Source organism: Orbicella faveolata, unplaced genomic scaffold (assembly GCF_042242905.1).
Source record: "Orbicella faveolata isolate gen_17 unplaced genomic scaffold, um_ofav_v1 contig_1, whole genome shotgun sequence".
NCBI lineage: Eukaryota > Metazoa > Cnidaria > Anthozoa > Scleractinia > Merulinidae > Orbicella > Orbicella faveolata.
Window position 1 is genome coordinate 9,244,477 of NW_028301536.1, and position 15,239 is coordinate 9,259,715.

Consider the following 15,239-nt stretch of genomic DNA (forward strand, 5'->3'; position numbering starts at 1 on the left):
AGATGGCAGGATGAATACAGAAAGAAAGACTGAGAAGTTAAAAGAAAGTTAGAATGGATAAGACGATGGACTGACATCTTGCAAATGAAGCTGAAAATGCTGTTCAGCAAAAGCACATGAAGACACTTTATTCCCTGACTAAAGTATTGACTAACGAAAGACCAAGGCAAAGTGCTGCTGCAAAGGACAAGAATGGTAACATCCTTAATGATAAAGAAAGCAAAACCAAGAAGTGGTATGAGCACTTTAATGAGGCACCTAACAGAGAGAACCCTAGCAACCCAGTAAGCATAGCTGAAATAGAAGCTCCAGATGAGATTGAAGGAAACAGATACATCTGAACCCAGCAGGGCCGAAATAAAGGAGGCTATAAAACACCTGAAAAATGGGAAAGCTTTAGGTATTGACAACATACAAGCAGAGCTGCCCAAAAAAGCTGACATTGACTTTGCCACTATAAAAGTCAAGGAGATCATTAACATAGCATAAAGAGAAGAGAGAATGCCAGGGAAATGGAGAAAAGAATTGATAGTTAAGCTGCCGAAAAAGGTAATCTGAAAGAATGTAAAAACTAGCATGGAATCACGTTGCTTCCAGTCATCAGCAAGGTGATGGGGAAAATTGTAATTGGAAGGATTCACAGCAGAGTAGATTCAAAACTCAGGAAGGAGCAGTCTGGGTTCAGACGAGGCAGAGGAACTACTGAGCAAATTTTTGTACTTAGAAATATAATCGAGCAGTCAATAGAGTGGTAGTCTGCATTAAGTCCACAGGGACAGCCTATGGCTGATTATGCACAGCTATGGCATACCATCCAAGATGATCAGCATGGTGAAGGCACCCTACAGCGACTTTGAGTGCACTGTTGTGGATGAAGAGGACACAACAGAACGGTTTAAGATCAGGACATGCGTGGAACAGGGCTGCAATATGCCAGGTCTACTGTTCCTACTGGTTGTTGATTAGGTATGAGAAAGACACTGCAAGAGAGTAACACCAGAGTAAGATGGAAGATCAAGTGCTACAAAGCTTGAAGAGCTTGATTTTACAGATGATATTGTCCTTTTATCGTCAAGCAAACAGCACATTCAGACAAAGACCAATAAGCTGACCCCCAAAGCATGAAAGGTGGGATTGAAAGTAAATGTAGAGAAATGCAAGCTGCTTCAAATAAATTCTTGAATAAATGATGCAGTGGAAGTGAATGGGCAACGGATAAAGGACGTTGACAAATTTGTGTATTTGGGAGCTACAGTTTCCCAGGAAGGTGGAAGCACACAAGACATCCACAATAGAGTAGTCAAAGCCAGAGGGGTATTTATGAGATTGAGGAAGATCTGAAGCACTAACAGCATCAGCTGACGAACCAAAATCAGGCTCTATATAAGACTCTGGTTAAACCAGTCTTGATGTATGGTTGTGAGACATGGAAGATGAACAAAAGTGACGAAAACAAGATCAATGTCTTCCAAAACAGATGCCTTAGACGAATACTTAGGATATGCTGGCAGGACAGAATCACCAACAAAGAAGTACCGGAGATGGCCGAGATGGAAAACCTTAGCGAGGATGTCAAAAGGAGAAGATGGAAGTTAATCTGACAGATTATGAGGAAAGGATACGACAATGACTGTTGGACTGCAATGACAATGGCGCAGTAGACCTAGGACAACATGGAGGAGAAAAGCAGAGAAGGAAAGAGAAATAGCTGGATGGAGGAGCTGGAGAGAGGTGTTCACTGCAGTGGCCGAGAGAACTGGTTGATGAGAGAGTGTTGAGGCCTTATGCGGTCTTATGTGCTACTTCGCATGAAGTAGCTAGGTGAAGAAGGTGAAGGTACAAACTTATCAATGAAAGTCAATCAATGTTATTAATAGTTCTGTTTTTTGTAGCTTCGGGGAGAAGGGATGGCGCAGTGGTGAGAGCGCTCGCCTCCCACCAATTTGTCCCGGGTTCAAGTCATGGACCCAGCATCATATGTGGGTTGAGTTTGTTGTTGGTTCTCTCCTCTGCTCCGAGAGGTTTTTCTCCGGTACTCCGGTTTTCCCCTCTCCTCAGAAACCAACATTTCTCAAATTCCAATTCGATCCTTGAATGCACGTACATTTCTGAACGAGTTCTGTGAACTACTTGGTGCTCCGTGGGTAAACAAATTACATTTACATACATACATCGGTACCCTGAGCTCGTTTATATTTTTAATGTAATTGTACCGTTGTTGTCTACCTTGCAGTATGGCTGTATGTCTTACTGAATTACTGGTGGACTGGACAAACTTATCAATGAAAGTCAATCAGTGTTATTAATAGGTCTGTTTTTTGTAGCCTCAGTATCCTGAGCTCATTTTATATTTTTAATTTGATTGTACTGTTGTTGTCTACCTTGCAGTATGGCTGTATGCCTAAGTGAATAACTGGCTGACTGTAAAAACTTATCAATGAAAGTCAATTGATGTTATTAATGGTTCTCTTTTTGCAGCCTCAGTAGCCTGAGCTCATGTTATATTCTTAGTTTGATTGCACTGTTGGTGTCTACCTTGCAGCATGGCTGTAAAGATGGTGGGACATTTGTGTTGGGACCAACTTTCCTAGTAAACCTCATGTTTCTGTTTGAGTATTTACGTTGATACATAGGTCAACCAAAAAAGAGATTTTTTGTCACAACAAATAATTTGTACTTCATATGGTTTGCTTCATTCTGACTTTCTAACACCAATTTAGATAATGTTACACAACTTTATTTCATGTAAGATGCTGACAAAAAAGCTTATGATACAGTTTCTGTTCTCTAAATCAAAACTTCTTTAGCTTCATAGAGATGTGTGACATGTTCAGTGGGAGCTACTGTTTCCAGGATGTAAGTTTTTTAACCGAATAGAAATACTATGAACTTATTGACTGAGTGGAAGGGCCAGACGGGAAAATATTTGGGTTGAGGCCCTATGACCACTAAGTGTTGAAAATTTTGAAAATTCTGTTTGAATCTAAATAAGCCATGATTACATAACATCAGACGGCCACACATGGAACAACTGCAAAAAAGATTCTAAAATAAAAACTTGTCATTTATTTCTTCACGTTGAACAACAAACTCTCAATTCATCAAAAAACACGACTCATTTTCTCAGTTTTGTTTTTCAATGTAAGTGCACAATTACAATTCATGCTAACAGGATTAGCTAACCTGTTTAAAAAGCCACCAGAAAGTTGGCATAAAGCTGTCAAAAATATGTCAAAACCATCAAAGACTTAGCAAGAGACAAAAGTTCGCTTCACGCTTCACTGAAATTGTTCCAAAATCTTCTTCATCTGAAGACTCAATGAAATGTTGGCATCGTTTCAAGCTACTTGTCGACGTCTGGATTCTCTTGAACAAGGGAGAACCTGCAACTGAATATTAATGACACTGATGTTGGTTCCACAAACAGTGCCTGGGTTTCCTGACTTTGCTGGCTTTGCTGTGTAGTGGACATTAAACAACCAGAAACAAGCGAGTTTCATTATCTGGATGAACTGTACAGTGATGAACTTGTGTTCGTACTCAGTTTTGTCTCTTCAAGCAACACTGATGTAGAAACAGCAGAGCAATTTATGCTACTGTACACAAGGTATGTTTGTGATTTCTCTGGTTTAACCAACTTCTCCTAAAAACTCTGGAAACTCGAAGAAAACTGAAGAAAACATTTATACCGTGCTTTGCTTTCTTGACGTAGTTTTCTTTTTTCTTCCCACGATGAATTCTTGATGCTTTCCACTGAAAGAAGTTTTGCCTCACAATCAAGAATCTGTTTGCTTATTCCAAAGGTTAATTATCAGACAGTTCATCTGGAAAAGTTGTTTTCTTGACCATCTGTTTGCTTGTTGTTGGCTTCTGAGAATGTTCTGAACTTCTTCATTTGTGAGGATTGTTGACTTCCTTTCTGTGCTTTCGGAGTGAGTTGGCGACTGAACTAGTACTGCATTGGACAGTTCACCTGGATAGTAAAATTTGCTCTCAGAATGTTCACTTGCATGACTCATGTTAAAGAAAACAAAATTTTGCATTCTGTCATTAATTTGCATCGATTTTGCTGAACGCCTTTCTAGTAGGGCCGTACGCATTTTTCCCGCCCCACCACTTGGATGCTTATGGCCCTCATACAGGACCTCTTTTCGTATGATTTTACAAGGAAATTGCATGCGGGGCTGTATGGGTCATATGATAATACACCTTATGAGGGAGTGATGACGATCTTTGTGCCAAAGAGAATTGGCCATTCTACAAAGTGTCTCCTTGATACTAGTGTACCCCATCAGAAGGTGGTATTGCAGTAGTCCACTCTATTTTTAACAGCTCTTATTCAGTTTCACTGCACATGCAGACCTAGAGAATGAAAGTAACCTGACATTAGCAGCTTGCCAGTTGTCAGAGAAAAAGTCATGTGAAAGTTTCTGCAGTAGTTACACATCACAAATACATACACAGAAAACCAATCAAGATCGACAATTTTGTTGGAGATACAGTTATATTCTATCAGAAGCATAGAAATGGTTCTGGTTCTATTTACAACCAGAATAAATTATAAAGTCATCTCAACTTGCCAATTTCAAACCATGACATCAGAACTCACTTCCATATCCACAACTAATGATAGTCCCACTTTGATTGATTTCTTGTGTTGTATTGAAGTTTACAAGGCAAAATGGCTCAACTCAGAAAGTTGAAATCCATCCGTGAAGTCAAATCATCAGTGGTTCAATTGGCTTGGCATACATTTAACACTGGCCAGCAGTGATACAGACGGCAGTTTCCTTGTGTACTTTGTGTAGCGTCAACAAAAAGTCCTCTTAGTTCTTGTGGTTTGTATGTGCATGAAAAGTCCCTACATGAAGGAGAGTGTGAACTAAATTATCACAAGCATAGAGGGAAAAAGGACTTTAATACAACTGAAGAGCGTTTCATCGAGAAGTATTGAAGGTAGAGATCTTTACTTGACCGAAATTATATCCCACATCGGTGAGCAAGTCACGTCATCAACTGATGAAATTAATTGGAGTCTGCGGCAATAACAACAAAGTTTCTTTTGTCACAAATTTACTACTTTTACATGTAACTAATGTGGGAAAGTTTCGGCTGAATATGAACTTTGGGCTCTCTTTTATAGAAGAGGAAAGAAACAAGCTGCTAAGGAGAAGCAATATGTTCCGATTCTCTACTTTAACCCTGGCAAACACACAATAGTTGTAAAACAGTACACGACATTTCTTGAATCAAGCTAAGGAAGATTCCAGAAGATACGCAGTCACAGTAACGTTCTTTGCACTAAAAAAGGAGAACTGACATTACCTGAAATATAACTGCTATCCCCAGCCAAAACGAGAGTGTGATATCACTCATTACAAATAATAAAAAAAAAACGTGCATCTGAACTCGAGAACGGAGTTTATCACACTAGCAATGCTAGAACACATGCATCTTATATGTTATGAAATGTATCTTTCACCTCACATAAAGTCGACTTTGACGCTAACTAATCTGCACATGTGTTTGAAGCAAATTGCTTTGTTCTTGAGAGAATGGCACCACAAGGATAGCATGAGATTTGCAAAACCATATATATTTTTTGTCATGTTATTAAAAAAGGCAAACGTAAGTATGACACGTTTTGCGTAATGCACTCGGGTACCTACTGCACCCAGCCCCCCCTTCCCGCAAGGCTAATTGATTAATTGAAATTAATGTTGAAATTAAAATGTTGATCTCAGGTTAACACGCAACCTGAGATCAACATTTTAGGTTAACACGCAACGGGGATTGGGCCGAGCATGGGTAGAGTATAGACGTGTTTTTGCTAGCTCCGCTCAAAATTCGTATATGGAGGCCTCTACATGGCAGAAAAAGGAGAAAAGTTCAGACGAAAAACTCATGTAGAGAGAACTGGGCCAACTTGGAGAAGTGTATCCAACTCGTCGGAAGAAGAATCCCTTTCACCGTTGGAGAAGAAAGCCAAAGTCAAGTTGCACATGTCTGACACGGTGCAATCGAGCGAAGAAGACGAAACCACCGCTGCCGTGGAGTTGGCTAATTCTGTAATGCCGAAGCTAGACCTTGTTCTGCAGAAGTTAGACAACATGGAAAAGAAATTGGACATCCTTGAGGGTTTTGTGAAAGTGGTCGATGGAAAGGTTAACAAGTTACAGGATAAAGCTGAGCAGTTTGAAAGCTTCAGCAGGGACGCCACAACAAAACTGAAGGTGTTAGATGAAGGAATGTCGTTCGCAAATACAGAGATAGAAAATTTAAAGAAGAAAGTAAAACTTCTGGAACAAACTATCCAAGAAAATACAGTAAACACCGAAAACAAATTCAAGGGAAAGATCGAGGCCTTAAGAAACGAGAAGTTGTATATGGAGGTGTATCAAAGACGGGAAAACCTTCGCTTCTACGGCATTGCTGAATCTTTCCACCTCTCAGAAGAAAATGTTAAAGAGGTGTTAATTGGCTTTATACAGAAGGAACTTAACATCAGCGAGGCGGATTCTTTTGAGTATCAACGAGTGCACCGCATTGGCAAGCGCGACCCATCGCAAGAAAAACCAAGACCAATAATTGCACGTTTTTTGCGATACTCCGACAGAGAGCGAGTCATGTCAAGTGCAAGAAAGCTGAAAGGAACTGGTTTCGGAATATCGCCAGACCTTCCGAAAGAAATTGTGGACCGCAGAAAGGAATTAATGCCTAAGTTCAAAAAAGCAAAAGAAGACGGAAAATCGGCGTTCTTCAAAAGATCAGAGCCGGACAAACTTTTTATTGAGGGTATACGAATCTTCTAATTTCTTTGGAACATAAACTCTCTATCTAGGTATTCATAACATGTAAGCCTCATTCACTCTTGTTCTTAAAAATGGAGCTGCATGCGTGTCATCTAGTTAGCGCAATGCGTGCAAGACCTATTCCATTAGTAGCGCAATTAACAGCTTTTATCGCTGGCTACTGTTTTACATACATGTTCAATTGTAGTTGTAGGTGTTATAAATGTTTTTCTTTTGTTTCTTTTTCCTTTTCAATATTAATTAGTTTTACCTTTTTCTTGTTCAAGAGACATGCAAATTTTTTCATTAGCTCATCTACTAAAGATTACTATCTCATTCTCTGCAACTGCTCGCCTTTTCGCTTAAATATGTCCTTAAAAAGTTACAAAACTTAATTTAAATTTTGGTATCCTATCCTTAAATGTTCGGGGGATAAGATCTTTTGATAAACGAAAAGCACTTTTTCATTGGTGTATGAAGGATAAAGCTGATATAATTTTTCTACAAGAGACCTACAGCACATCCGAGGTGGAAAACACCTGGAAATCCCAGTGGAGAGGAGACTTGTTTTTTTGTCATGGTTCTGAACACAGCAGAGGTGTCTTAACACTAGTCAAAGAAGGGCTTGACTGTAAATTTGAGGTATGTAAACAAGATAATCTAGGTCGGTATATCATTCTAAAAGGTCTTGTTCAAGGTCAATCTTTTTTATTTTTGAATATCTATGCGCCAAATAAGACCAACGAACAATGCATCTTTTACGACGAAATACAGAACGAATTCGACAAATTGGAAATTGACACTGATTGCAAAATAATAATAGGTGGTGACTTTAATGTTATCCGCGACCCAGATTTGGATGGATCGGGAGGATCTCCAAAATTGAAAGAATCGTCCAAAAAGATAGAAAATCTATGTTTTTCTCTTGACCTAATAGACATCTGGAGAATCAGAAACCCAAAATTAAAACGTTTCTCCTGGAGACAGAAAACTCCAATGATTCAACGGCGGTTAGATTATTGGTTGATATCAAATAATATACAGGAAGAGGTTGATAAGGTCGATATTATCCCTGCTATTAGATCTGACCATTCCGCCATTACGTTGTACATTAATGGTATAGAGAACTCAACCTATGGACCGTCTTTTTGGAAATTCAATGCAAGTTTGTCAGAAGATAAAGAATATGTAGACCTAATTAGAAACAAAATCGGTGAATGGGTAGACGAAAGTAGAGAAATCGAAGACCCGCGGGTTACCTGGGATTATTTAAAATATAAAATACGCTATGAAACGATTGGTTATAGTAAGAAGAAAGCAAAAGAGAGAAGGTCAGAGCTGGTAAATTTGGAAATTAGACTAAAAGAGTGTCAGCGAAAATGTGACGAACACCCAAGTGCTGAAAATCTCTGCGATTTAGAAGTTCTCAAATCAGAATACGAACGCCATTATGATTATATAACACAAGGAGCAATCATAAGATCTCGGGTGAGTTGGTATGAAGAGGGCGAAAAGAATAGCAAGTATTTTTTAAATTTAGAAAGTGCTAAAAAGAAAAAGACATGTATACGGAAATTATCCGTGGATAATGATTCATATATAACAGACCCAAAAGAAATAATGAAAGAGATTCATGATTTCTATGAAAAACTCTATGATAGAGACTCGTATAATTTAGGTGAGAATTCAATTGATCGTTTCCTTAATGAAGTGGATACTAAAAAATTGTCTGATGAAGAGAAAATGACTTTAGATAAACAACTTACTAGATCCGAACTGTACGAAGCATTGAAGACATTTCCGAAAAACAAAACACCTGGAAGTGACGGTTTAACTGTGGAATTTTACTTGGCGTTCTGGCACGTGGTTGCAAAGTATCTCGAAAAGTCTCTAAACTTCTCTCACCAACACGGGCAACTATCAACTTCGCAAAAGCAGGCAATGATTACCCTATTGGAGAAAAAAGATAAAGATAGACGATTTATAAAGAACTGGCGACCTATCTCACTGATCAACGTAGATGTTAAAATTGCATCCAAAGCGTTTGCTAGAAGGCTGGAGCCAATCCTGCCAGAACTTATTCACCATAATCAAAATGGTTTTATCAAAGGAAGGTCTACATTTGATGCAGTTAGAACAATCGATGATTTACTTGAATTGGCAAAACTCACAAATACAACAGGTATTCTAATGGCAATTGACTTTGAAAAGGCATTTGATTCTCTGGACCATACATATCTATTTAAAGTATTGGAAAAATTCAATTTTGGACCGTATTTTTTACAATGGGTAAAAACATTTTATACAAACATATCCAGCTGTATCTTAAATAACGGCTTTACTACAGATCTTTTCTGTATCCATCGTGGTGTACGACAAGGTGACCCTCTATCACCTTTATTATTCATCTTAGCTTTGGAAGTTCTCGCATGTCAAATCAGGCAGGATAAAACCATACAAGGAATAATGGTCAAAAACGTGGAGATCAAACTCACGCTTTTTGCAGATGACATGACTTGTTTTCTAAAAGACATAAATGCATATTCGCGACTTTGTACAACTTTAAAGGTTTTTTCATTGCATTCTGGTCTCCGAATTAACGACGATAAAACAGAAGTTTTTGGTATCGGCCCACATAAACTAGTACAAAATGACTTTACTCACAAAGTGCGAAAATCAATCAAGATATTAGGTACCGTTTTTGACTATCACAAACCATCACGAGACAAAGCAAACTTCGACTCAATATTCAAATCTATTAAAAAAACGCTGAGTATGTGGAAGTGGAGGGGTCTTACCCTGATTGGTAAGATTCAAATAGTTAAGACCTTCATTATTCCAAAATTTTTGAGTAAAGCGACTGCAATCTCAATATCAAACGATCTTGTCAAGGAGATAAACAGACTGATTTTCGGTTTCATTTGGAAAGGTAACGATAAAATTAAACGGACCGCGCTTATCAATGATATTGAAAATGGAGGACTAAAAATGCTTGATATTGAATCCATGATATCGGCTCAAAGAGTGATGATCTTAAAAAAGTATCTAGGAGAGAGCAACAGCACTTGGAAAACTATTTTAGATGATTTCTTTTTTGGAAATATAGGTGGAAAACTCATCCTGTTCTGTGATTTTGAAACTAGTAAACTACCGGTTCATCTTCCAATATTCTACAAAGAGTGTCTAGAGGCATTTCGTAATTTAAAGAAATCCAAGGTAGCCACCTATGAGGATGTTGTAGACCAAATTATTTGGAATAATAGGAATATTGTGATACACGGAAAATCTCTTTTTGAAAAACATTTGTTTACTAAAGGAATTGTTAAAATTGGTGACTTGTTATCCGATACGGGTAAATTTCTTGAAAGCCCTAAAGTGTTGGAAGCGAATCTATCTCCAATCCAGTACTTCAAATTAATAGGAATTGTAGATGCCATACCAAAAGAATGGAGATTAATTATCAAAGAATCACATATTCAACATCAGCAACTATATCCTCAACAGCATTTGGATACAGTGTATATTTATATCGACGAAACCAAATCGGATCTGTTAAAAGCCTCTTCAAAACTTTTGTATAAAGGATTTAAAACAAAGAAACAAACTCCTCCAACCGCCAAAAGGAAGTTGAAGGACAAATATCCAGAGGTTATAGAAGACTGGAAAAAAATTTATTCTTTACCATTCACTGTCACACTTGAAACAAAAATTAGAGAGTTCCAATATAAATTATTAAACGATATAATTTTCACAAATGAGAGGTTATTCCGTTTTAAAATGATTGAATCACCAATGTGCACCTTTTGTTTGAAAGAGGTCGAGTCCCTCGAACATTTGCTCTTTTATTGTGATACAACAAAAGACTTCTGGCGGGCTTTTTCTTCTTGGCTTTCAAACCAGAATGTATCTTTGGACACTTTGACATTTGAAAATATATTGTTTGGAGTGTTCAACAACAACGAAGACTTTATTATCCTGAATCACTTGATACTGCTAGGAAAGTTTTTTATTTATAAATGTAAATTAAATAAAATTAAACCAACATTAACAATATTTTTAGCAAAGACAAAAACCGTTTATTACATTGAAAAAAAAATAGCTACCAAAAATAACCAACTTTATAAACATTACAAAAAGTGGGAAAAACTAATGCCATCTCTTAATAATAGTTGAGCTTAATTTGTAATTTCTCCTTCTCAGCATGTCACTAACTTACTTTCTTTTTTTTTTTTTTTTTTTTTTTTTTTTCTGTATTTGGGTAGCTGCACTATTGTAAACAACGCATTGTATATTCTTTAGGTATAATTAGGCTACGATTAGTAATTATAATTTGTTGTATGTAATCTATTGTAGTTATGACGTATTGTAAGTATTGTAACTAGTGTTATGTCTTGTGTTGTATTGTATGTATTATAACCCAAAATGTTGAAAAAAAATAAAAATTACAAAAAAAAAAAAAAAAGGTTAACACGCAACGGCAAGGATGTTGATTTCACTTGGAAACCAGCAAAATGTCAATTTCGCGCAGCGCATAAGCTCAATGATGTTGATTTCAGGTCTAAATAGGTAAAAATGTTGATTTCACGTTAACGCTGATGGCAAGGATGTTGATTTCACTTAGAAAACAACAAAATGGTAATTTCACGCAACGTATAAGCTCAACGACATTGATTTCAGGTCTAAATAGGTTAAAATGTTGATTTCATGTTAATGCATGACAGGAAGGATGTTGATTTCACTTAGAAAACAGCACAATGGTTATTTCACGCAATGTATCAGATCAAAAATGTTGATTTCAGGTCAAAAAAGGTTTAAATAAAACAATTAAACATTTCAATAACTACTTTTCCAAATCCAGCAACGTCTTAAATGGCTAAAAATCACGAGACAAATACATAGTCTTCGACAAACATGATCATAGCTTTATGTCACACACCACCATAACTCCGAAATTCAAAATGTGCCAGTACATGCACCTCTTATGCCTGATGAGGGTAACAACTTTGGCGGCTCTTTAGTTTTGGATTTAAGAATTTGATGACTTCACGTGAAAACGCTCTATAAATATAAATAGGGCTGACAGATTAACAGATTAACCCTTCTGCGCAACATACAGGTCTCCATACATCTGCATGTACACTGATCCCAGAAGCTCAAAACATCATGCCAATTTGAAATAAAATCAATGCAACTTGGATAACAGATCTATGTTACCATTGATCGCTAGTTGGCCATTATTATGTTTAAAAGAAAAAGGAAAAACAATCTAGTTACCAGTTTAAGAAACGTCCGCAGAACGTGATTGCAATGCATGCTGGGAAGGGTCTTTACACCTCGTGGGCAGGAAAACATGGCAGTCGATAAAAGACAAATTTTATAAGCCTGAAACCAGTTCTCACTTTCCAAACCTTAACGCTAGCAACGCTTGGCAAATGGGCCACAACTCACAAGAGGGGTTTTTTTCTTGGGCAGGAACTGCTCTTGGACTTTGCTGCCTGGATTGCTCTGACTTCAAACATCAATAATTCCATTATATCAGTTGCGTTCGAAGTTTCAGAACACATTTTGCTTCTTAAAAAACGAGTTGATGACTTACGAGTTTATCAAGGCTTTATGATGCCTCTCAAACACCAGGCAGCTATACAAGGTACTTTAAAAGAATGCTTAAGATATTAGTGGACAGAGCCCTAATGAATCACATCTCTTTTTTCTTCAATGGTATTTCCTTTGACGCTCGATCGATTCACATGCTGTGTTTCACATCACAATAACCGATGTAAACAATCTGTTCCCAGATTTCCACTCTATATGCTGTGGGATTTGGTTTTGACTTCATACACTCTAAACAGTCTGCCTGTTTGCTGTTCAACACAATAAGACACTGCCTTTGTTACTTCAGAGAAAGCTCTCTTGACCCAGGCAGATTTTTTTCCAACAATGTGTAAAGGAGTGAAAAAAATCCAGGAGAGTGTTTACAATAAAATTTGCAGTCGATTTACCAAGTGTGCCTGTTTCCAACAAATAAACTCTTAAAGACATGGCCAGGAAAAGCCAATGTTTTTTGCATACGTTTTAACTCAAAAACAAAGCAAAAACCAGCAACAAAAATACAGGACCATGTTTTTCTATTACATTGAAGACCACATGCAAAAATTCAGGCCCTTTCGCAAAAACTTTTTTTTCACCCAAATCATCACTTAGCATGGATTTGCACTCACCCCGTCAATTACATCCTAAAAAACCCCTTAGAAGTTTGTTCTTTAAACACTTCTTAAAGATTGTTTCGTTACTACAAAGTGTCAAATTCGATTCCAAGGAATTCCAGATGCTGACAGTTCGGTAATAAAAAGTTCTCTGTCCAGAAGCAGCTTTAAAAAGAGGGACATTTAACAATTGGGAACTCCTGGTTGTGTATCTATTTACATCAGAACGTTTGGTGAAGATAGTGCTTAGGTATTCAGGGGCACAACCATACATACATTTAAAAGCCAAGATAGCATTTCAATAGTAAAGCTGACTGGATACTTGGAAGCCACTTAAGGCGTTTTAGTTCAGGCGTAACATGATCATATTTCCGAATTCCACTTACTACTCTACACACAAAGTTTTGTACTGATTGTAGTTTGTTGATATTTAACTTCGAGCAGTTGGCCCACATGTTTGAACAATAAAACAATTTGCTAAAAACTAAGGAATTCGTAACTATGAGAAGGGTCCTTCTGTCGAATTCATGTTTGACGTGGTTAATCTGCCCGAGAGAAGACATGCATGAAGAAACAGTCTTGATAATGTGATTGTTGCATGATAAGTGACGGTCCAATAACACTCCCAGGTCCTCTGCAGTTTACTAAGTAATAAGTCCTTCCCCAATAAAGATAGAGCAAGAGGAATAGATTGAGAGTTAACAGCTCCACTTCAACTGAAGACAATGAGAATGACGCCATTGTTGAGCTCACAGCCTCCAAATTTCAGTGCATTTTCAGCAGAGTTGCTAAAATTGAAGAAGAATCAAAATACCGAGAAGCCCGCATTACCCAACTGGAGAGAGAATTAACCCTGGCCAAAGAAGAAATTAAAGAGCTTAAGTCTACATCCCAGCAACTTGAAAGTTCACTTGAATTCACTCAGAAAGACCAAGAGGAAGCATTTGAACGCATCAATGAGTGCGAGCAAGAACAAGCCACGCACGACAATAATATAATTAAAAAAGAAATCTAAAGCCGTAGATGGAGTTTATTATTCTATAAAATACCCCAGCGACACAAAGAAAACTGTGCAGTGTTAATTAAGCAAGTTCTCATTAACGAGCTCAAAATGGTTCCGTCCGAAGTCATATCCTTTATGTTTTGGGGTGTTCAACGGTTGGGAAGACATAGCCGCAGACGAACAAGGCCCATAATTGCCCGTTTCACATGCCACGCCAACAGAGACAAGGTCTGGAAGTTACGCAGAAACCTAAAGCAATCTCAAGTCAATGCCGGTGAAGACCTCCCGAAGGGCGTCCAGGATCTAAAGAAAAATGTCTTGGTCCCTGCTATGAAGAAAGCAAGAGGAGATCCAAGAAACAAAGCACACGTAAGCAGCGATAAACTCATTTTCTTGAATTTTGTTTGTTTGTTTTTTGTTTTTTTTTGCGGAGCACCCTCGATTTTATTTGTATAGCACAATGACCAACACGCACACCATTATCCAATTTTGTGTCCAGGCCACAAGAGCCTACTTTATTTTCTTTGCTTCTTTAATTTATTGTGAAAATCTTTAATTTTGTTACAAGTCATTTCAATATTTTTGCATTTTGGTTTTTAATGTTTCGTATGTTCTCGTCCTTCCACCATATGCAAATTATACCAGATTCTTCAATTACAAACTAAAAATGCTAAACTCTTTCTGACACCTTTTGTAGTTTATAATTATATGTCAAAATCAAGACCCGTTGGCCTACTAAACTCCAAAGGGAAGTTCATCAAAGGTACATTTTTGTTTGCTTGGTCTCCAAAATTTACCTTGGTATTATCTTTTTCTTTGGAATTTTCACACTTAACCTAAAATGTCTCTCTCTTAATGTAAGTGGACTCAACAAATTGATAAAAAGACACTCCATCTTTAGATGGCTTCACAAACAAATTAAGGATGTAATTTTCCTCCTGGAAATGTACAGCTCAAACATAACCGCCAAAATCTGGGAAAATGAATGGGGCAGGAAAGTTCTTTACAATCATGGAACGTGTCACAGCAAAGGTGTTATGATTTTACTAAACCCCAAATTAGATTGCCAAATTGACGAAGAAGTAAGAGACAAAAACAGGTTTCTTGGTGCAAGGATAACCCTTGATGATGTTCAGATCGTTTTAGCCAATGTTTATGCTCCAAATGACACAACCCATCAGGTGCTATTCCTTAAAGTGCCACTGAAACGAAATTTTTGTATGTGAGATTTTTGCTTAGTAA

The 15,239-nt window shown here is 37.5% G+C and overlaps 2 protein-coding genes across 5 annotated transcripts in view; one reads left to right on the forward strand and one right to left on the reverse strand.

Annotated features, from left to right (window-relative positions):
• Window positions 1-15,239, reverse strand: part of LOC110047353 (allantoicase-like) — a 180,485-nt gene that overhangs the window by 131,844 nt on the left and 33,402 nt on the right. The gene's annotated exons all lie outside the window — the stretch shown is intronic.
• Window positions 5,791-7,137, forward strand: LOC149117976 (uncharacterized). The gene has a single exon (XM_089288097.1). It carries the CDS (start codon window positions 5,868-5,870, stop codon window positions 6,810-6,812), a length of 945 nt encoding a protein of 314 aa, XP_089144223.1. The 5' UTR covers window positions 5,791-5,867; the 3' UTR covers window positions 6,813-7,137.

What these genes read in the sequence shown, in the direction of transcription:
- LOC149117976 (XM_089288097.1), top strand. Translation starts at nt 5,868, where the DNA reads ATGGCAGAAAAAGGAGAAAAGTTCAGACGAAAAACTCATGTAGAGAGA.